Genomic DNA, 25,104 nt, shown 5'->3' with positions numbered 1-25,104 from the left:
CATAATACCCTTATAATACCCTATATAATTACCAGTTTTTAACCTAAAATGTCCTCGTAAACCACTTAAACCTGCCCACACACACAGAGTCAAACAAAGGACAACCTGAACAACGACTGTAAGAGAGATAGAAGTGGGTGTATGGTTTGGAAACCTCAGAGAATGGAAGCTAATAACCAAATATAAAGCTTTTCCTCCGAGAAAAGCTGTTTACAGAACTATAGTAGAAGTCACTCTTGAAGGAATGTTCCAAGTTCAATACAAGTTAAGCTGTATCGACAGCATATGTGGCATAATTCCTTTAAAAAAAGCAGAAATTGAGGTTACAGTGAGGCACTTACAATGGAAGTGAATGTGGCAAATTTTTGGAGGGTTCAAAGGCAGAAATATGAAGCTTATAATTTTATAAAAGCAAAAACTTGTGTATTATTTGAGCAGTAAAGTTGTTAAATGGAAATTTTTACTGTAATTTTAAGGTTTGTTGACATTACATCATCATGGTAACGAAGTTGTAAAATTGGCTATTACTTTCCACAGAAAAGGTTAGTAAGCAATTTTATCACACTAAAATCACGCTTACACACACACACACATATTGTTTATGTTTCGTGGCTATACTTTTTAAACAGTGACTATTTTAACGTTCAGAAATTGGCCCCCATTCACTTCCATTGTAAGTGCCTCACTGGAACCAAGATTTTTGCTTTTTTTTAAGAAAAGGGGGACGAATCAAAATAAAGTTGTGTGGCAATCAATATTTTGTCACAAATGCTGTTGATTGAGCTTAACTTATATTGAACCCGGAATATTCCTTTAAATGTTCTTCTGCAATCTGAAGAAAGAATGTATTCTGTTAAACTTCTGAAAGTAACAAACATGATATACAGATCAGTTTCGTTTTTACACAAAGAGCAGATAAGATGGTTTGAAAACATATGATATGCACAAACAAATTAACAAGATTTTTAACCAGATCAATAAAGTTCATGTGAGATTTTAGCACTATTCTTTTTTTTTTTTTGTCTAACTTGTAAATCTTTTTGTTATTTTTCATAATTTCTGTATTTTGTTTTTGTTTTGCATTATTTTCTTTGCATGCAGCTTTGTCGACAACCTGTCAAATGCTTTGGCATTATGAATGTTAAATAATTTGGAGAGAGAGAGAGAGAGAGAGAGAGAGAGAGAGAGAGAGAGAGAGAGATACAAGCAGGAATTTTTCACCCAAGGTTCACCAAACCCTAGTCCTGCCAAAGAGAGAGCAGAGGGAATAAAGGCAGTGCAAATTGCCCAAGTTAGTGCTGACACACAAACACACACACACACACACACACACACACACACACACACAGAGGAGAGTCTTGCTGGTCTCAGCCATTCTGTGCTGGTTGTTAAAGCAATATTAATATTCATGTGGAGGGCTGCTGCTGTCAGTGAGGCAGTTTTAAATGAACACTCTGTCCTTGATCCAATCCATGGGGTCTCTCCTTATCCAATACAAGAATGTGACTTCAAGGCCTCTCTATCTCTCTCTCTTTCTCCCCATTCCCCTCTCTTTCTCTGTCGTATCACACAATTTCCCTCCATTTTCCCTCTCCTAACCTCTCCCCCTTTCACCCCTTCTTTCCTGATTATGCAGACTTGGAGCTTGTGTGTGTGTCTCTAGTCTCTGTTTGATTTTGCTCACAGACAAGAATGGATCTGCCTTGATAAAGATGGCTGTTCACAAAGAGCCACAGAGGGATTCGGATTACCTTCGCCGCCTCTCCCCACCCCCCTCTCTCTTTCATTTTTTCTCACTCTGTCTTTCTCTGTTTATGTTGATGAGGTTGGTGTGAAAATCTGATATTGAGACAGAGGAATAATAAACAAACTTCTGAAAAATCGTAATCTGAAAACAACAAAACAAAAAAACAACAACTCCTATACAACTGAAGTATGCCGTAATTTTTTTTTACATCCCTATTAAATAATGTTTTTCTATTCGAAAAATACTAAATGTTTTCTTTAATGGGTAGGGTTGGGTATTCTGTATTCTTTTATTTATATTAGGGATGTAGATGGTTAACAAATGAAACAATTAAACAATTACTTAATTTATTAGATCACTGGTATCCATTAAAAATATAATGTTTCACAATAACCAACTACTGAGAGTGAAATTAATGCGTTTGCACAAATGGCAAATTACATATCGTTGCTGTCCAATGAAAAACGCACATCTCCACTTTTGGCAAGTTTGACTTTTTACCATAGATGGAATGCACCGAATGACCTCTACCTACTGTTTGAACTGTGCATCGAAATGAAAAGATGTTTAATCAGGCGATCTGTATAACAAGTATCTCCACTGAGCTTGAGAAGTGTCCATCAAAACCACGTATGTCCCGCCCTTATGTTTTGAAGGGCATCGACTAATTTACCTCAGCTGTCCGGCTGAAGTTTTGTGAAGAGATCGCCTACGTCGCACTGGTTCTGTGATTTTCCTGACAACCAAAGCCATTCATGCACACACAATGTCAAGTGGCTTTAAAAAGTAGACTGTACCAGCCATATATATGGTTACCAGATTTCCATTTTTGAGATGGACCCAGAAAATGCATTTCGAAACCGAACTGTCCACTCAACACCCGTACTAAAAACCCTAGTCATAAAACTGATTTTGATCTAAAGTAGTAAGTGAAAGCTAAGATTATATCCAAAAATAAATTCTCTAGCAATCGATAACCTACCAACTGAGTTCTGGGAACCCAAACAGTTACACTCCAGTCTGTAACTGAACATGCGCTACTGGAACCCATGATAAGAAAACCGTGTATGTCCACGTTCGCTAACAAAAATCCATGTAAGTCCAATTAAAATATCAAACAGTTCACCAACAGATGTGTAATGATATAATTCTATTTATGGTGCAAAAGGTGACTTATGTTATTTTTTTATTCACTTTGTAAGATTGTTTATGAGAAAAAGAGTTTTTCCATGCTCTTGAAAAATAAATTTTTTGGAGATACGTGCTTTTCATCAGATAGCGACTATATGTACAAGTACATGTATGAGTATACATATGTCCACTGGCTTCCTCTCAGTCTGTTTAGAGAGAACGAAAATATGAAAAAGAGTGTGGGTGGGACTATTTCATCCATTAAGATGACATGGTCTGATGCATATTGTGCAATACAACATTAAAATTCAGTCGTAGAATGAGCACAATTAAATTTGGTGGCCATCTTTGGAAAGCTCTCGGGCAGGCTGGGAAGCTATTTTTCTATGTAAACATGCGGCATACAGACTAAACTAAAAAACGCTGGTTTTCCGGCTTGTCTAACTAATTAGCATACGCATTCTCCTTTACGGGACAAAGCGGGACATCCTTTTCTACATCCGTTGATTGTTGGATGCTCCAATTTCTCCATTCATTTTAATAGAAGAGGCCCATCTCTGCTAAATAGTCTCTGGTACAATGCAATACCATATCCACAACAAACATCCACAAGCCTCAGCAGCTTCATAGGCATACAGCCATACATGTCCTCCATGTTTTAAGGAAGACGATAGACAGCGATGTGAGGAAATCACACAACGGATGTGTAGGATGATCACGAAGGACAAGCAACCCATTAGCTTGGACACAAATCATTTTGAATGAGACTGGAGGCTGGAAAGTGGAGTGGGTGCGATCCTGTGAAACTTGCGCTAATAAACACAGAGAGGGCGTGAATTAACTGCTTGCGAGTAGGCTGTGCTAGAGAACTGTGCCAATCTAGGCAACTGCAACACTGTAGCGTTGCATTTCTTTTTGTTATATATAGAGATCCCAATTTTTTTTCAAAATGCATCGATAATCTCATCATGTTTTTTTTTTTTTACATATAAAGGCAAAAAAAAAAAAAAATTCTAGACCACGTTATCTAGACACATGGACAATCGGTATCTGTGCACATCGTCTGCATATTTGCCTTACGTTGGCTGTACTATAGAGTATCACAAAACAGTCGTAGTATGCATGCGTCGACGAGTCCGTATGGGCTGGATGTTGAAAGAGTACACTTTGAAAGGCTGAGCGCTTCACCGTGTGTGGAATGTTCCAGAATGCAAAAAAACTAAGCTATCATAGCCTGAACTGTGACAGAAAACGGTTAAATTTTTTTGTACCCTAACTACATTACACTGTTTCAAGTATTGCGCTGGTCTTCAAGGCCTCATGTTTTTTGGGTCACATGTTTGATAGTTGGTTAATGGAGAATTGTCGATTCATAATAGATGATGATCAGTTAAAACAATTTGCCCAAATTTGTATCCCTACTTTATATAAAAACAATAGAAATATTTGGAACATCCTTATTTAGCTAGGTAAATGTGTATGTGTGTGCTTGAGAGGGAGAGAGACTATGCAGGGCTCCAGACTGCGACTAAAATGGTCGCAAATGCGACCAAAAATAATTTATTGCGACTATCATTAAAATCTAGTCACCATTGGCGACAGTCAGGTTGTGTGCGTTCATATGCGGTTTCATCAGATATCATCTTGTGAGTTATTGAATACATCATTAGAGCGCACCAGTGTGTCTCGCGCCACTTTTCACCCGTTATGTTTCTGACGAGCTCGCTGCACAGCACACGACATAAACCCAGTGCGAGAGAGTCATGACCAAATTACTCTTTTGAACTGGATCTTTCTCATGAATCACCAGAAAAGAACTGAGGATTTAAACTCAGGAGCTCAGGTTAGCACTTTGTATCAGATTCACTTTCTCAGCGAATCAGCCTTCAGTGAACTCACAACTGGGAGTGCATACATTTCAAAATAAGAGTCCCATGTGTATTTCGGGCTTCTTTATAATTAAAAGCCCCATATAGTGTACCACTTTTTTTCTCCTGGTAATTATTGATTGGGATTGGAGAAGCACAATAAACTGCATCTGGGATTTCATTCAATTTGCACTCTTGTAGTCTCTGTGTCTGGGCCATCCGGTAACAGTAAAAGACTAAGGCAATATTGTAAAAAATGTATATACTAATATATTATATATACATATATACTAATATATTATATATATATATATATATATATATATATATATATATATATATATATATATATATATAATACTATATATATATATATATATATATATATATATATATATATATATATATATATATATATATATATATATACACTACCATTCAAAAGTTTGGGGTCACTTGCCTGAAATGTTTCTCATGATCTTGAAAACCTTTTGATTTGAAGGCGTATGCTTAAATGTTTGAAATTAGTTTTGTAGACAAAAATATAATTGTGCCAACATATTAATTTATTTAATTACAAAACTAAAATTTTATTTAAAAAAAAAGTTTTTGAAATAGATGACTTGGACCAAATAATAAAGAAAAGCTGCCAATAAGTGCCCAACATTGATGGGAACTCCTTCAATACTGTTTAAAAAGCATCCCAGGGTGATACCTCAAGAAGCTGGTCAAATGTCAAGAGTACATGTCTGCAAATTCTAGGCAAAGGGTGACTACTTTGAAGATGCTAAAATATAACAGTTTTGATTTATTTTGGATTTTTTTAGTCACAACATAATTCCCATAGTTCAATTTATGTTATTCCATGTTATTCCATGTTATTTTGATGACTTTACTATTATTCTAAAATGTGAAAAAAATAAAATAAAATAAAAAATAAAGAATGAGTAAGTGACCCTACACTTTTGAACGGTAGGGTATATATGTATGAGATCAAGCTTTTGACACTTAGGACAACTGAGGGACTTGTTCACAACTATTACACAAGGTGCAAACATTCACTGATGCTCAAGAAGACAACAAACTACAATATGCATACTATATGTAATTATCTGTAATGTAGATTGTGAAGAGCAGTATAGAGCAGTAAAAAATCTTTTATCTCTAATATTTGTATAAATTATGAAAGGAGTGTGAACATTTATGAGACAAAAGGGAATGCAAACTTATCTTCTCAACTATATACTGTATACTGTTTATTAAACCTCCGATTAATGGGTTATCAGCTGTCTTCCTTTTCTTCTGCTTTATATCTTGTTTCTGAACAGCTATCTAAATCGAGCAATTCTGTGATTTGGTGACTAAAAACAGCCATTTGGCTCCTTAATGTTTCAGTTTAGGAAAGTCATTTTTTTAGTCTGGACCCCTGCTATGGCACACAGTGGAAAGTGTCTCTAATTGATAAAACCTCAGACAGAGGGTGACGGTAGCACAAAAATTGTTCTTTCTCATTCAACACACACACACACACACACACACACACATCTTGGTGTGGCTATCCTTATGAGGACTCTCCATAGACAATGATTTTTATACTGTACGAACTATAAATTCTATCCCCTAGCCCTAACCACAGCCCTAAACCTAACCCTAAAAAAAAAAAAAAACATTTTCAAAAAAACATTGTTTAGTTAGTTAAGCAATTTGAATTATGGGGACACTAGAAATGTCCTCATAAACCACATTTATAGCATAATACCCTTGTAATTACCCGTTTGTAACCTTAAAATATGTCCTTGTAAACCACCCAAACCCGCCCACACACACACACTTGAGTGGACACTTGTCCTCTGCGGTTACGGTGTATCCCTTCATTCTTCACTGAGCCACTCACCTCACAAACCCCCTGTCTCTTTATCTCTGCCTGGTGAAATAATGGCCCTGCATTAGGAGGGTCGGCCTGTTCTAGAGCTGACAGCACTCTGATCAATGCCCCACCAGCACACACTGACACAAGAGATAGTCCACCTCTCACTTCCTCTCTCTGGTGCTCGTGTCCATCCCTCCTTCCTTTATCCCTTCCTTTTGGCCTCTGCATGTGGTCATTCTTCTTACCTCCTGTCCTTCACCTCTCTTTCTTACCAAGCCTCTATCTCTCTCCTGCTTCCTCTCTCTCTCTCTCTCTCTCTCTCTCTTTTAGTGGACCCCCTTTCTAATGAATCTCATGAATGGTTCTCTCTCAGTAGCTCTCCTCTGAACGCGTCACAGCAATTACAGCACTCATAAAATGGCGCCATATAGAGCTACACCCTATGTGTGTGTGTGTTTGTGTGTGAGATAACGTCCTTGAGGGAGCAAGAGAAGAGCTGGTTATTGATTGGAGGTCCCTGTACGACACAAAGGCTTTTGATTTCTCTTGTAGAGCACTGGCTCTCCCTTGTCCTCCAAGCACTATCCAACAAAATCAAATAGTCAACTATTGACTGCTGCTCACCTATACTGCCACAACTATACACTCCTGACTGTTTCTCCACACTCAAATACAGAATTTGACAGTTTATTTTTTAGTTTGTACAATAAAACCAATACATGTACCACAAAGACTTGAACACACTAGTTCTTTTATTTTATTTTTATTTATTTATTTTGCTCAATATTTAATCGGTAAACCACTCATAGGTCAAATTAAAATGTCTAAAGAACATTTCTCTTCAAACCATGTTAGATGTGCCTAGCACACCGCATATGTCTACTGGAACTTCTGGAAGTAACATCTGAATAGAAAGCTACTAAAGACTTTTTTCCCTTACAGCAGCCTGGAAGGATGTACATAAGTCTAGCATCAGATGTAGTGTGGGGCACAAGCTTATTAAAGTAGTAATAAAGAATGAACCTTCATTATGTGGTGCAGTATTCAGAATAGTCCAGTGACAAACAGATATCAAATGATTTTTGTGACAATATGGATTTTTCAATGGCTGATACGGATAACTAGATGGCCAATGACCGCTACAATGCAGATATATGTGAAATAGGCTAATGCAGCTTAATTACTGTATGTCTAATGGCAAATAATCTCATAATGGCCAAATATTGGTGTAACAGAGTTCATAATGGGGTTGCAAGGAGGAAGCGGGAGACGGCGAATCCAACTCAAACAGTATTTATTTTATAACAAAAAATTGGCTTTTCAGCACTTCACTCAATAATCACGCATTTGTCAATATGGTTCTGCTTCATTCTTCCATAGACTGATGCTGATATTTAGATAGCAGTGTAGGTGATAGAATGCCCATATTTTTATCGAAGTGGACAGAATTATTGACAAAGGCATTCCTCAAAATGTGAAATATTGTTCATGCAGACATTGGGCAAACTGAATTGCATAATTAATGAATTGAACAAAATTAAATAAAAACTTTAATAAATGTAAGTTTTATTCATTTCATTTTGTTAAAGATTTCAGTACAATTTGACAGAATTTTGTTATGAAATTGAAATGCGTACATCTTAAAAATAAGCTAAAATATTTTGAGTGTATTAGTGTTCAGCTGATGTAGTTTTATTTCATACTTTCATAGAATGATGCTGTAGACAGCAAATTGTGAATATAATGCCTATATTTTTCATCTAATTGGCAATGAACTCTAAATGTCTAATATTAGTTTATCACACCTTATGATAGGGCTCATAGCTACTCATACTAACCTTTTTTTCTTTTTTTACATGTGTTGGAATATTTATGTATATTTGTGCATGTTCGATTTTTTGACAGGATGTCAGGATGTGTCCAAAACACATTCAAAAATCACAGAAATAAGAAGCTCTCCCATTTTCGCACATACATAATGGGGATAGCTGCACATACTTGTTAACTTGTTGGATAAAATGAAATCATCTTCTTAGTTTAAAGAGTGGTCTGATAATCTGTATGAAGAGGGATTTGATGGAATGAATAAATGCATTAATACTCCAGGCGCTTAGCATTGCCATCACTGCATTGCAATGAAGAGAGAACTGCGCCAACAACACAGCACCACTGGTTCCAATGAGTCAAATGTTAATGACCTGTCAAAGAGAGGAATCTATCCAAATGTTCATTTGTCATTAAAAAGGAATATTTTAACACCAGACTCTCAAGTGCTACATTGTCACAACAATTTAACATAATGGGAAAAAGGAGGAGGTGAAGGGAGCGTGAAAGGGAGTTCTGACAGATAAAAAGAGAAGGAATGTATTCCTGCCACCAGCAACTCTTTAAAGGCAGATGGCAAAAAACAAAAATGCTTTGTCTCAGCACAAACACACACACACATACACTGACTGCATCGCAGCACTGCCGCCAAGATTTTGTTGTGTCAGTAGGTCATAGTACAGTGAACATTATAGAAGAAAGTCCCTGTTGCTTGGGTGGCATTTAGACTTCTTGTATGAGAGAGAGAAATTACAGAAAGAGAGATGATACTACTGTAACCACTTGGTGGTTTGAGGGGCAACAATGGCATCTTGCCTGCATCATTTGTTCTCATTGAAGAGCAACGCAAGTAGATGTCTCACTCATTGAGTCGTACACAACCACATCCAATCAGAAAGTGATGTCATTTCCAGCAGCTGCACAAACATGCACAGGGAAATCAATGAGCGTATGGCACATTTATTAGGTCCTGATGTGGCAGGATAGAGATGCCCAGCTGTTATAATAGAGAGCAGTGAGAGGGAGAGAGAGAGAAATCTGCAGGTCAGATCACCACAAAGCCCTAAACTTGCAAAAGGTGGAGACAGAGAGGAATTCATTCAGCCACCTAAGGCTGTATTCACTAATCAAAATGTGTTTGACAAAGCCCCGGGGCAGAAACTCGATTAAAATCTAATCAAGTTATTAGAACACAACAACTCTAAACAGACATTACAATAAAGTAGAGCAAGTTTAAATGCTACTAGTTCGGAATACAGTACAGTGACAAAATACCTGACTACTACAACCAAACCTGATTTTATACAGACAGCAAACATTTTCAAAACAAAATATAATTTCTTAATCTCCGTTTTTAAAAAACACAAATAAAGGTCACGTACTCACAATTTATTACAAACACCACAAAGAATTCAAAGGATTTCTAAAAAAACTAGGTTAGTTATTCATTGCAATGGGCATTAAATCTCTTAAACTCTTATCCTCCACAATATTAATCATGGCTATCCACTTCTTTGCTACAGCAATTGTGAAGTTACATTTACATCATCCGTGAAGTTTTAAACACCACATGAAAAATGCTTTTGATTTTATGATACATAAATTACAATTTATCCAAATTTTCCAGCAAGGCAGAAGCAAGGCGGACACATTACAAAGATTCCACCCTATTCCAATCAGTGGTGAGAACTCATATGGAGCTGAATAAAAATGTCAAATCAGTAAATGCTTTAATCGGGATTAAGAAAAATGTATGCGTTAAACATTTTAAAATAATCGCATGCATTCATTTTGACAGCTCTAATATATACAGTATATAATGCTACTTAATGACAGATGAGGTAGCCTATACACAAAATGCTGACTTATTTTACAAATTTGTTTTTCAAAAAGTGTTATTTTACACAATTTTTACTAAAATTTTGAACCAGAAAGCATTTATTATCCATTGCCAAGGCTGTAAGTAGACTTTGAAATTGATACAGGGATGAACTAACACTTCATCTTAATCAAGCCAGCACAAATATCAGCTGACGCTGATCATCTCAAATGAGTCAAAAATCGGTTGATTAATCCAACTTGTCAATATACTGGTCTATTCCTAGGCATGGGGCTTGGCACATAATGCGACTTCTCAATGCTGAGTAATGAGTGGGGACCCATCCATAAACATTTTGTCCCAGGCCCTATGAACTCAAGCCATGGCCCGGCCTCTTGGTGAAACCACTGGAAATGAGTCTAGCCTGATCTCATGATCAGCATCTGCGGACGCGTGACTCGAGCACTGAATGTGTGCAGCCCGATTTTCGAACCACCTGTCCTCTAAACGTGCAGTATACTCATGCGCCTGAAGTTATTTGCACTAATAAGTAGGTCCAAAAGGTGGCAACACTCACAATTGTGCCGCTACTTCCATGAAGAACTTTAAAAAGAAGATGTAAACGGCTGTAAACAACAGGAGATAAAGGTGGAAACCACAACAGTGAAGTGAGGAGGTCAGGTAATACCTTTACAATATGTGTAACTCGAGTCTGAAAGACTATAAAGACATCTTAATGGGTCTAAACTCCAGAAAAGAATTAGTCAACTATCTCATAGCAGTCTTAGATATAAGACACACACACAGTCAAATGGAGTATACTTTAAAAAGCTGAGTGTTCGACTGTATACGTATGCTAAGCGTTCGCGTCAAAACCAAAGGATAATTTGGGCTTTAACCATGACTGAATCTCTGGAAAAAAGCGGTCAGTAAAGCCTCCCCTCCACCACACACATTTCCAATGTTACCTCTGTTCAAACAGCTGTTTTGTTAGGTTTAGCGGATGCCCTTCCATTCATGGGCAAAGGATTGTTAGTGGTTGTCCTTTTGAACTGATGTATTCTAGAGCAGTATCAATTTATCCAGCAAACCAGAACAACATGCATAACTGTTGATGTTGGCTACAGAATCCCCGTAAACCCCTGGAAAAAACATTTAAATCTCAGTGTGAGAGAGAGAGAGAGGGAGAGAGAGAAAGTGTGTAAGAGAGGGGGGAGTAAGATTCCCTGGCTGCGTGGTTGCTGTGGAATTTTGGTCCTAACAGAGAGTAGCTCCAGTCTACGTAGCGCTGTTTGTTTTGGATGTCTGAGTGAGGTAGAAATATGTTCCTTCTTTCCAAACACAGCTCTGTCGCAACAGCAAACAACCCCACGCGGCACACTAACACACCGCAAGGCAGTGGCTCCGCCACTTCAGAAAGCGTCTCGCACTCCAACGTCACACTGTTACCGCTGATATGGCTCGACTCAAAGCCAATTACTAGCGGATAATAAAGCCAACTCTGGGGAGATAAGAGGGGAACTTTAAGATACTGTGGGAAGCTTTTTGCTTTGATTGAGAATGGAAATTTCACCTGTACCAAGAGAGATACTTATCCTACATTTGATAACCAAGTAACTAATGTGAAACTCTGATGCAGTTTTCCCAAGCAGACACTGACTGGATGTTTGTGCATTCAGTTTGACACGAATTATGGTCAGGTCAAATGATAAACTCTTCGTGACAAACACATCAAATTGATAGCAGATACACCAAATGTTGCTTCATTCCAAACTTGCAATATGCTGCCACTGACCTTAGCTACAAACATTTCAGAAGTGAGCACGATTACAAACGCATGAGAAATCCACTACTTTGATGTCTTGCCCTAATTTGTGGTTTCGGCATGGTTTTTTGCGATTTTAATTCATCTAAGAGCTCTCCAGGGTTTAGGATATCTGGGCCAAACAGTGATTGAAGCCATTAGAGCAACCCCTTCAAAAAATACTTTAGGGTGTGCATGATAAAAGAAAAGTGAAAAAAGAGCATGAATTACTCACTGCCTTTCATTTACAACATTCAGTCCCCTTCAACTAAAAGGTGAGTATAGTTAAGTGTCTAAGTTCAGATTTTATATAATTAGAAATTTCTTGCAAAACACTTATTGCAACCTGGAGGTAAAGAACTCCTCCTCTAAGAGAAAACACATAACAATCAGTATGTTATAGTGCGGATATGCACTATATGTGTACGTTATAGCATATGTGTATAGTGCAGTGGAAATCCACTCTTGAGCATTGGCAAACCCAGCTTTACCTAATGACCCAGCTCTCAATTACATCATCATCTGTTTGTAAGGCTCCTGGGACAAGAGGTTAAAGGCCCAGTTATTCTTCGTTTTTGCGTGTTCCTGATCGTCTCGTGCCTGGTCGTTGCCTTTGTGAATATACTTTTCTGACAGCGAATGAACAGGAACTCCTTTGATGCATGCGCACTACAACTGCTTTGTGACACTCTTTTAGTACAGTCAATGGCCAGCACATGCACAGACAGCCACGCGCTGCGCTGATGACACAATTTGCGTCACACATACTGTACGTGGAGCATTCCGCAATGCGCACACCCGAAGTATACTTTGGCCTTAAGATTCTTATAAAACCCCTCTAACCACCTCCTAGTATATACACCAGTATATACACACTCTCACACAGACAGTCAAATTTATAATCATTTACTAGCCCAAGTAGGAATTCTCAGGGTTTTAGTTTTGCTTCTGAAAACAAATGTTTTAATATTCTGGTAATGGCTTAAGAATGCAAGAGAGAAAAGAAACTCAGACAAGTATGACTGATTTTTAAATGGTTTTGTAGTGAATGATTCATTATCGCTCTCTTTCACAAAGAAACACACACACACACACACACATGCGCTCTTTCTCTCTCTTTCTCTGACTTTCCTCTGTCATAAAGACAGTCTGCCGTTGGGGTGCAATCACAGTGTGACAGGAGCTTGCCCCTCCAACGAAATGAGCATCTCATGCTCTCAATTCCCATGTTCTCTAAAAATAAAACCAGTGGAAGGAAAAAAAAAAGAGCTGCAATTATCTTGCTACATAGTGATGGGTGCTGTGTTTCTCAAGCATAACAGCACCAATAAAATGGTTTAATTACGATCTAGCTTGAGATTTATATATTATTGATTGTCTTTTTTAATTTAGCTTTTTCTTTTCTGACAGTCATGCATTCTTTATATACATTTTTAAGCATTTTAAAGTATAAGCACAAAGTATAGTTTTGACAAATAAACACTAGCAGCGTTTGAAGCAACAGGCTCCTCTACCTTTCCACAGGCAGTCATGTTTTCATCCATTCTTGACGTTATTTACTAGTCATACTTGTTCATTACAACACTTTATACAGACATGGGTTCTTCATGGGTTCGATTTTCCAGGAAACACACTTACCAGTTGAAATGTATACCTTGAAAGCAATGTAGATGCTTTGGATAATGGCATTTGTCAAATGTAAATGTACAAAACAAAATAGAAAAGACTCTTTAAAGAATGGCTTAGTCCAGATATTATCCCTTTGATGACACAAAAGGAGATGTTGGGCAGAATGCTTACCTCAGTCACCATTTACTTTCATTGTATGGAAAAAAAAGATGCAATGAAATTATGCTGACTTGAGGCTAACATTGTGCCTAACATTTCCTTTTGTACTCCACAGACAAAAGTCTGGTGAGTTTGGAACAAGAGTGAATATAAAAAAATAATAATTTTAGATGTACTATCTCTTTAAGTTTAGGCCTAGTTTTCTGAGAGGTTTCCATGCTGACACCACAATGAAATTACACTGAGACCGGGCAAAGCGGACAGAGCTATTAATCAGTTATATCAATTACTGCAACTCCGCCACACTGACTGGGGTCACTGGGGTCGGAAAGTCCATGCTCAGTGGATGGAGATGGCGAGAGATGTCTGTATGTGTGTGTAACCCAAGTCACTGGCTACACCACAGCCTACCGTGGTACAACATTATGTCTAGATCAAATTACTCTGAACTCTGCGCCACAATATGTTACTGTGGGCTTGAAAACTGACACCTGTGTTCCTGTATGGGCCCTTTATTGCCATAGTGGCACTCTTTCTGACCTCCCCACTGACATACACACTTGAGACCGGGGTCATGTGCAAAGAGCAAAGTAGGTGGATAGATGGACACAAAAGGCGAGAAAGAGAAGGAAGGAAGGAAGGAAATGAAAAGAAAGACAAAACGTATGCATAAATGTTTGTTTAAGGGATAGGATGGTGGGTGTGTTCGATAAATTATAGAGGAACAATGGGAGAACCTAGAAAAAGAAGGTGCCTATCCATTTTTATGAAAATCGAGAGTAGATGAAAGTGGCAAGCACACACTTGTGATCAAACATTGACACACACACATGCACATATACAAACAAGTGCATTCTGTTAATGAATGACACAAGGGAGGAGGAAAGAGAGAGGAATGATCTAGAATACCACACTCTGATAAAATGACGAATCAATGCAAAAGGCAGCCCAAAAGACAGTTCAATTAATTATATCCATTAACAGATAGAGCTCCCAATCACACAATCGACCACACGGTTGTAAATTGGCATAATTTTAATTCCACATACTGTATAGTTCTTTGTTCTTGCATTGAGTACACACATGGATAAAAATGTCTTTATGTATGAAGAAATCAAATTTTCCCCTACCATCTCCACTAATTAATAATTTACACCCTATTAAATTTGTATCCCTTAGAAAGGAGGAGGAAAAAGATCGCACTTGTGAAAAGCTGGCAAGGTTACTACGACAACTGCTTCTGGGAACCATTGCGTTATGAAGACCCAGAAATTCTGGGTAGTTCTACTTTGGATCACAGATGAAAGCACTGTCGTTTGTGTTTGTGTGCGTGAGCAGTCTAGTGGGCAAGACCAATCATCACAGTGTATCATAGTGACACATTCAAATGAGAAACATTTCCTTGTCCTGTTGTTGCAAGAGTGTCCCTTTGAAATCTTGTGTGAGTCAAGGTACTGATTAATCTTCAGACAGCATCTGTATTCAGCTGCACTCTTGGAAGGGGGGAACGTTTAACAACCATTCTGAATGAGTTTTAGATTTAAAATCAATTAAAAGTCACCATGAAATCTAAATTTACCCCAATTGCTTTCTTAATATGTTTCTTTTTGTGAACAACTTGACAGTGCATGTTACTCCAAAGAGAAAAAAATTGTCTTTGGAATGTAACATCTACATGTCATAACTTGCTCCACCAAACATAGTCTCATGAAAACTCGTAGTAATTTGTGAGAGATGGCGAAAACGTAAGATATCGTATGACTTTTATTCCCATTGAGACCAACCAATCAACAAACAGAATTTTAAATTCATACAGTACAGGTGCCAACTTTTAGCTGACCTCCTATTCTTCACTTCATTTCAAGAAAGGAAACATCATTGAACAATTTTGGTTACTCTTTCATATGTTTTATGCATTTTAAATGACTGATGTATGTCAATAACCTGTCATACGCCTCCCTCGTCTCGTTCCAAACCTGATATTTCTTTTTCTTCCATGCAACATAAAAATGACTTTCCTATTAAAATCATGGTTAACTTTAGGGTTTGGTTAAGGTGTTAGATTTTATGGTTAGGTTTCGGTTTGGGTTAGACTTTCCTGACATCACCCTCTTCTTTTTCAACACCTCCACTACAATCACCAAATCGATCAATGCTGAGCAACACTCATAATGCTCAGCACAATTTGAAGATCCTTCTTATATCACTTATTCACTCACTGGCTCACTGCACTTCAATTGTACATATACATTCTTCTATAATTCTTATAAGAATGCTCTCTGAACAGTTTAATTCTCTTTCTTTATCTCACTCTGATCAAAGAACCATTGCAGTTAATTTCATCACTGCCTCTACCTTATAAGCTCTATAAGTCTCTAACAGTGGAAGGTAAAACAAACTACAGTACATCTCATCCACCCTGTCCCACATGCTATTCTCTCCAATAGGAAAGTCTGAGCCACAAGATCATTACAGTGTGTATGCGTGAGTGTGAAATGATGCAAGCGGGAAGCCACTGCTGGTGCTGAACAAAGACCTGTATTCCATGCAGTGAGACTACAGACAGACAGTATTGCAGCATATTTTCAGATAATGAGCAGAGAGGAGAGAGGGAGGAAAGGGGATAATTTGGAGATCTTTACACTATGCATAAATAGTTGAATTAGTCACATGAATGAGATGTGCTAAGGTCTCTGACATAAACTCAGGGTAGACAGAGATCCACACAAAGAAAGGGAGAGACTGAGAAGGAAAGAACTAGTCAGAGAAAGATTGGACAATTGGACAAAACAAAATACTAAAATAACAAGACAAGGACAAAAACATTCCCAGCTACAAACTGCATCCAACTAAATTTGTAGGCATGATGTCATTCAGTGGGTACGTGGAGATTTCCATTTCTCATTGTTTTCTCACTTTTTCCCTCTCTTTTTTCACATCTGACCTTCCCTTTTTTATTCAAAAGCTGCACTCTGGAGAATGTGTTGTGTGCAACTCAATACTATAAATCTGAAATGAAGGTGTTAATAAGATATTAATCTTATTAAAGCCACATTGACTATGTATATTATAACAACGTTGTGAATGCGTAACAACAAATTAGTTTGTTAAATGGTTGTATAGTATGTTAATTCAAAAATTTGACTATAAGAAAATAATGCTGGAAACAAACCATAGTTTGCATACTATGAAATGTAATGATGACTGAGGCTAACATTCTGCCTAACATCTCCTTTGTGTTGTATAGAAGAAAGAAAGCCACACAAGTTTAGAACAACATGAGGGTGAGTATATAAATCCTTTCTGTCTTCCTAATGATGAACTCACTGATTTGCCACTGACCTCTAAGATGGTACAAGACACGTTTTCCTGGTGTCATCTAAGATGCATTTTGTTTTTTTAACATTTTAGCCTAATTTACTTTAAAAGCCTCAATAAACAAGCAATAACCTGAGGAGGAGAACACAAAACGTTTTCCATATGAGTGCTCAGAGGTCTGGAGTCAGTTATAAATTACCCACATATCTGCAAAGTAACAGAAACTTGGCAGAGGTTGTTCCCAAATAGTTGTGTAAAGAACAAGCAACTTTTTTTATGCATTTTTGCTGCTGATGCAGCATGTATATGATGCAAATCAATGATGTTCCTCTGGGCCTTCGAGCCCTAACATATGCTGAGTTCACAGGGGGCTTTATGATAGTTGATAGTAGTTGATTGAGGTAATGTAAGCAGTATAGGATGCTCTATTTTATTTTATACCTTGCTTCCACTAACATTTTTCTTCAAAGGAAGCATACAATATGTTTCTTCTTGCTAAGCTGTGCTTCTCTGATTCATTCAATAATTTTGGCACACATTTACACTTCCTCTTCTCGTTCATTTCACTGGTCACTGCTGCCTGTGATTTCGCTTTCACTTTTTAAAAGAAAATGGTGTTGATAAGTAACCTTCTGTGTGTTTTAGTGATGGGAAGATCTAATCATTTTACTGACTTGGATCTTTAAATCTGGTTCAGCACAATCAACAAATCTTTATTCAAGTCTTTTTGTTCATTTGTCACATGACAGCCGCAAAGGCTCTGTACAGGATACTAACTGATTAGTTCACCTCTTGAGTTGGTCTTCTGGTACGAGTCTTTCGTTCATTTTTCACACGATAACTGCTTGGGCTCTACAGGAAACAGAACTGATTAGTTCACCTCCGGAATGGGTCTTTGCAGTGGTGTAGTAGTGTCTGAAGATGTAGGCATACTGTGAATTATGAAAGACCTCCCATAAAAAAATAAAAATAAAAAAAACATGCACCTGATCTCCCCCACAAAAAAATGGTAACTTGATGTGAAATAAGTATTTAAATGAATAGGTGTCATTAATGTTCCTTTTATAAGGCTACTATGAAAATTGTTACATTATTATTACTCTAACTAATAAACTAATTCATAAAACGCAATAAACTGTTAAGCACTGTAGCTAATATGAGTGTAGTAATGTTCACGTTAACACGTTATCTTGTATTACCATATACAGTACAGCCTACATAAAAATGAATGGTTATTTGTTTTATTTGTGTACTATTATGTGCATTTCTGTGTATAGTGAAATTGTTTTCCTACTTAGAAATATAGATTGAAATGATTTGTTATCACGAGAAAAAGGCACCACTGACAGCAGTAAAAGGCGAAAAAAAAAAGAGCATCAAAATCTAGCAGGGGTGCAATAACATGCAGTATTTTCACAAAGTTTAATTGCATATATATATATATATATATATATATATATATATATATATATATATATATATATATATATATATATATATATATATGCTTAGCAGGGAAATAAATTTACACGGCAAATTATGGTTACTCCAGGGATGCTTGTGCATCAGCATTAAACGCTGGATATATCCCGGCCCTTAATGAAACGGAAAATATTATTGGTTAACAAATATACAATCATGTCTAAAACTAACGTTATGATTGGTGGATCAGCTTAGTCAGACTGTCTGTTTTGCCCATGCCATCAGTCATAATGCTTTCACTGCAGTGTGTTGCAATTGTTTGTATCGTGATCATTACATTTCAATGTGATAATAAATGACAATTTCAAAATAATTTAAAATGTCATGATGAATTATATTTATGTATTTAATGCAGAAAGTGTTTACAATATATTTTCTGCTAAGTGTAAAACTGAAGTAAAATCAGTAAATTCAAAGGGAAATTCTTTAAGGCTTGATTTAGGGGATACATCATGAAGGAAAAATACATTACAGTTTATTCTAAATCAATTCAATAGTCAAGTAAATAATATGGGGTTTCCTCATAGCTTTTTGTAGTGATATTCTAAAAAAATATATTTTGATAAAAGTTATAAATCCATTATAAACAGTTAGGACTGGGCTGAATTTAAGGCATCTTGCTTTATGAATGTGATTTTTCCTATCATACAGATAAAGTTAAAGTTTTAACTAACACTTATTACCAGATTCAATGTTGTGGAAAAGAACCATCATGACAGAAATATTCACAAAGTTATAAATTGCAAGAAACAAAGAAAATAAAATTTGAGACCAAAAACACCATGTGCAACTGCAGAAAATAATAAATAAAACCAAACTAACCACTTTTTTAAGTAAGGTTGGGAGTGTAAACTAATTTCTGATTCCTGTAGAGGCTATGCAGTTATCACGTGAAAAATTAACGAAAGACTCAAACCTAAAGATCAGCTTGGCAGATGTAATCATTTCTGTTTCCTGTACAGAGCATGCACAGCTGTTCCGTGTCAAATGAACGAAACATAAATATGAATTTTGCGCATGCGCGGCCACCACAAAATGAACGAATCACTGTCTGAGACTACTCTTGAACGACCCATCACTAGTGTGTTTGAGAAGCACAGTGGTTTCCGTTCAGAGAGTCACCAGGAGCAGGCAAAGCTCTGAGGTGAGTGTAGGTGTGTTCTCCAGTCTGGTACCTCAAAGTGGTGGAGACAGGAAAGGAAAACACACAACCCAATAGTAAGTATGTGCTCCTGTTTGTTTTTCATCCCTAGGCAACACTGTTATTTCCTGGTGAGGTCTTGTCTGATAATGCTGACGCAGTTTTTGTCACTTCTTAACCCTTAAGCCCCCACCTCACTTTCTCTTCTCCTCACCTTAACTCATTCTCTCTGTCCGTTTTGCCTACTCAAGTTAAATGGAAAGTGTGTATTTACTGTGCTACTATCAGCACCAAACCAAAATTGCACAAATAATCACTGTTTTCAAACAGGTTTCCCCAAACTTGTGCATTGGTTGAGTCAATGTTGCTGTGTTGGGCTGCTCAAACAAATAGAGTAATGTTGTAAGCACTTACTTTTTTCTGGGAAATCAACCAACAATTGGCTTACTTGACTGCAATGCAAGTATTTTAACATCGAAAAAAATTACACACAGAAACTTTAAAGGAATATTCCGGATATTCAATACAAGTTATGCTCAGTTTTTGAAAGGTTTAAAGACAGAAATATGAAGCTTATCATTTTATAAAAGCACATACATTAATTGTTTTGTTAAAACGTTTTAAGGATTGGCACCATTCAATAGTAATTGCCTCACTGTAACCCAGATTTTTGCTTTTATTAAAGAAAAGGAGGGACAAGTCGAAATTATTTTTGTGGTAATCAACATTATGCCACAAATGTTGTCAATTAAGCTTAACTTGTATTGAACCTGGAATATTCCTTTAAAATTAGGAAGCCAGAGTGACAGTGGGAACACATGAGGGTTTAACTCAGTAACAGCTGTTCATTTTTCCTCTTGTTCACTGTTTCATTTTTTCAGTTCTCTTTTTGTATAAAATGGTTAACATTATGGTTATCATAGAACTGCTCCAGAACTGCCAGGGTTCTTCTAAATATCTTTGAAAAGTAAAGTAAATATGATTACATGGCCATGTTTGAAAAAAGCACACTCTCTGAACAACTGGAATATGATTGTTGTCTGTTTATGTATGACTTCAGCTGTCACAGACAGTTGATATTACTTTTGATTGATTAGTGTTTCTGTGATGATACAGAATATTATATATATATATATATATATATATATATATATATATATATATATATATATATATATATATGAAAAGGTATTTGTGTGTTTGTGTATACAGACCACAAATGTGTCCTTGTTGAACTGGTTGTGCATCTATCATGGCTTAATGTGTCTGTAAAAATATGAATGACCATGAGGGTAAAATGTTCACCTCCCACCACAGTAAAATAACTAATCTGGGTCTCTGCAACCTGTCTTTCTTTGTTATTGTCTAGCTCAGAATCACATTCAAAACCATGCTATCCCCATCCATCCCTCCCTCTCTACTTTCGATCCACCATATGGCTCACCATTGCAAATCAGCACAATTTCATCCTTGTCTCCTCATGAAGGAAAAATGAGTCAATCAAGGTGATGCACTGAGAGTGATTCTTAGTTAGCGCAGGAAATGACAGAGAGATTGTTTGTGGTATGAGGGTGTGCTGAGTGTCTTTGAAGACTGCTATTTGAACTCTCTAAAGAAAAAAAACCCCCAGAGTTAAATTCCTTCACACAAGCTCACTCAGTGATCTCATCCTAGAAATGTCGGTAAGATAAAAGTTGAATGTGTTGTTTTAAACTTTCACCTAACTTTGAGGTGAGATCCAAGTATATTCACGAGTGCTGCTTGCATTACAGTGAACTGCTCTATGCATGCACGAGATCTGAAGACCAGCACGCGCATTCCACTCCGGCCCTTTTATTCATCCTTCAACAGCAGCTTCAAAGCACTCTGACTCATTTGGCCACAGATCAGTTTAAATCGAGTAGAGCAGAAAGATTTGGTGTGGGAAATCTACAACTGTGGTATTGCCTTCTAGAAAAACAATCCATTTAACTCAGTTCACCTTAGAAAGAATTTTGATTATCTATATATTTTCAATAATAGGCTAATAATAATGTGATAATGAAGTATTATTATTATTATTATTTACATGCTGGAATTGCAAAGCTTGTTCAAACCGTGATGGCATTATGACAAATTGCTCTGACTTAGCTTGGCTTACCTAAAAAAACATTTATTTACAGAGCTGCCTGCTCCTACTGACCTACTTCAAAGATCGATGCCCTTGACCTAGGATAAAAAGGTAAATGGGTTACATGGGTGGAACCCCACTCAAAAAATGTATATTGCAACACACTCTCACAGAGAAATCGTACAGATTCATACGAGTTGGCTAAATCATATGAAATCGTACAAGTTTGGTCGTACAAATTTGTACGACTTCTAGAACAGCCAGTGAATCCCTCGTCTCCTAAAATGCAACAGTTACACATTAGGGTATTGCACGTCTAGAATTCGTACAAATTAATACGAACATACTCGAACGATTTCATACGTTCAAAGGGGCGGTCACACTACACTTGCGTTCCATTCACTCCCATTCAAACGCATCCGAACACGGTAGACCGGAAACACAACCTCATGCGAAGAAATTCTGTACTATGCTGCGTATCGAAAGTTCAGGTTTGGTGGACTCTAATCCGTGAATCCGTAAAACGAGAGGACGCATGACCAATAGAAGATAGAAACATCTCACGCTGACCTATTGGCTCAATACAAAGAATCCATATTTTAAAGCTGTGTGTTTTATTGTTGCAGGAAAGTGAGTAGACAATATATTTGAATTTTTTTTATAGAATATTATCTGTTATTTGTGATGTTTTATTCACTTACCCCGGAAGCCCTCCCGCGTGACATCGTGCTCAAAGCCTAGTGTGACAGCCCCTTTAGCCAACTCGAATGGATTTGTACGCCTTCTCATGAGATCGGGTTGAATATTAATAACTGTAAGACGTATTTTAATTTTCACAATTAACTAACTTTTATAAATATTTTCCTATATGCATATGTCAATAGCTTTCCCCCCCAAGAAGACTACTTTTTCTCGTTTACCCTCACATTCTTCAATGTAAATATTTGTGACTATTTCTCAAATGTTACAGAGGAACAAAGGAAAAAGGATAAAGGAAATTCCCTCTTGAGCTTATGGGGAATTTATGATACTGACAATATGGGACTGTCCAGTGGGGGCAAACATGCTGTATCGGTGGAAATACAATAATAGATTTCGGAAATGTGTTTAGCCAAATCCATGACAAAGCGAAGGCAATGGGTTCAGCACGTAAATCATGCTTGACATTGAACGTTCCCTTTTAGTTAATTAGCCTCGATTATTGATCGACAAGGCACTGAATTACATGGGATCTCAAGCATGGTATGCAACAGACAGACATATAGACAGTTTAAGGTTGTTTCTACGAAAACACAGAGTTGCATGCAGCCTTCTGATCTTTTTTTTATTTTTTATTTAATTTTTGGACAGTGGACGAGCCCTCCGCCACCTTTATAATCCCATTACGTATTCTGGTAGCTCGGCTTAATCCTGAACACACTGGCAGTCCTGTTCCTAATTTCAGCCACCGTCTGTATCTCTTATCTCTCAGCAATCCACATAAACTGTTAAACACTAGACTTAAAACGCGACCGCAATTCCGACAGTGAAAACCCACATCATCGCTACTTTTGAGGTGATTTGCACTGCGCCTGCAGCCGCGCTCTCATCCAAGTCCACAGTTTTCAGTCTTTTGTTAGAGCACGCAGCCCCGCTGAGCGTCTGATAAATGCCATTTCATTCCAACAAGCAGACCACATGCTGCTTTAGCAGTATGGGACTATTACCTCTCTGACTCGAGAGATGGTGATTCTGCATTGGCTTACGCAATGTGTATGAAAACAAAGGTTTTCATCAATCGTGAAGTCGCGTTACATTCATCGACAAGGCAAGCTTGCTGCCAAAAAGGCGTATACCATTTAAAGCGTATAGCATGTAACATACGTGCTTGTAATAGCAGACTGTGAATGTAGTTGATGGAACTTCCTCGGAGTGTATGCGTAAACGCGCGGGACAGCGCCAGTTAATCTTTGATGCAGTCTCCAAGCCTGTCATCTAATCTCTGTCTACCTTATCTAACACACGAAAAAACCCTGGGATTTCTCCACTCAAGTTTTCAAACTTCACTGTGGATTTTCCAGCACGTTTAGAGTAGGAGTGTACTGTTTAAACACCAGCTGCTGCATAAAAAGCCAGTGTGGAGGCGTATGAGGTGCGCGCGATGACATAAACACTAAGAACGGTCGTTAAATTGGAACAAGCCACCAATCATAACAATCTATTGTGTAAATCGATAGTATTAAACTCGTAAACTCACTAATGGGTCCATGCGAGGTGAGTCTAGCCGCTGGGAGACCAGAAGCATCTTGGAGTGCGGGGAAACCACGTAGCCACTGTTAAATCCACTTTGTTTCTGTATGTGTGAACTGTCTTTGTGAAGAAAAGCCAAATTGGGAAGCTAATAAAAAATGGTTAATATGAGCCTTGGAATTCTGCTATCGCCCAGTTGCGTGTGCGATAACAACTAGGAGTGAGTACTGGATCCAAATGAAAGCTAATCTGACATTCCGTTCAAGCGCCACTCGTGTTCATCCTCTCGAACGGCGACTAATAACACAAACGTCTGCATCAGCCCTCGCTCTGCACAGCCACTTACTATCATTCGGCTCTGTATCTTCCTGACTGGTGGGCGGAGTCAGAACGATGTCACAGAGGAGGAGACGCAGATGTTTCACTCACCGTCTGTACTTAAAGGGATATTACGGTCCCTCCACAGTCACACTTATGGGTTGTCTGTTTTCTCACACTTGAATTTGTTAACCAATAGGGTAATTTTTATTTTTAACCCTGGGTTAATATAATAGGTCATTATGTTCAATGTTTCACGTTTGTTCCAGTTCAATGCTTTACTTTATGCAGGGTTATTAAGACTGGGTAGTCGGGACTCGGGGCAGTAGCCAGGGTCGGATTGAGAAACGAGCGAGAATTTCAGAATTCTTGAGGAATTCTTATTTCAGAATAACACAAGACACACAACCACATTTACTCTCGGTTGCTTTCTTTTTGCCGCTGGATGGTAAATAGGCTAATAGCAATAACAGAAATGTGTTTAATTATTTAGGAAACAAAAAAGTTTATGATTGACAATAATGAAAAGATAAACATAATTAATTTGAGTAAAGACCATGAAATTTGCATTGCATGGTTTAAGTATTTCCGACAACTGCTGATATTGAGGCTAAGTGCACATTAATCCAGATACATTCGAAATGCTCTCTGTCCA

The 25,104-nt window shown here is 37.5% G+C and overlaps 1 protein-coding gene across 1 annotated transcript in view; it reads right to left on the bottom strand.

Moving 5' to 3' along the window:
• Positions 1-24,683, bottom strand: part of si:ch73-211e3.1 (mastermind-like domain-containing protein 1) — a 95,955-nt gene extending 71,272 nt beyond the window's left edge. Inside the window, exon 1 of the mRNA XM_051708361.1 lies at positions 24,139-24,683. Within this exon, the coding sequence (XP_051564321.1) occupies positions 24,139-24,186 (48 nt within the window). The 5' untranslated portion in view covers positions 24,187-24,683. The remainder of the gene's footprint in view (positions 1-24,138) is intronic.
• Positions 24,684-25,104: the final 421 nt, after the last annotated feature.

Source organism: Myxocyprinus asiaticus, chromosome 1 (genome assembly GCF_019703515.2).
Source record: "Myxocyprinus asiaticus isolate MX2 ecotype Aquarium Trade chromosome 1, UBuf_Myxa_2, whole genome shotgun sequence".
NCBI classification, from domain to species: Eukaryota; Metazoa; Chordata; class Actinopteri; order Cypriniformes; family Catostomidae; genus Myxocyprinus; species Myxocyprinus asiaticus.
The sequence above is the reverse complement of the archived record's forward strand: the minus strand, read 5'-3'. Positions and strand labels throughout refer to the sequence as shown.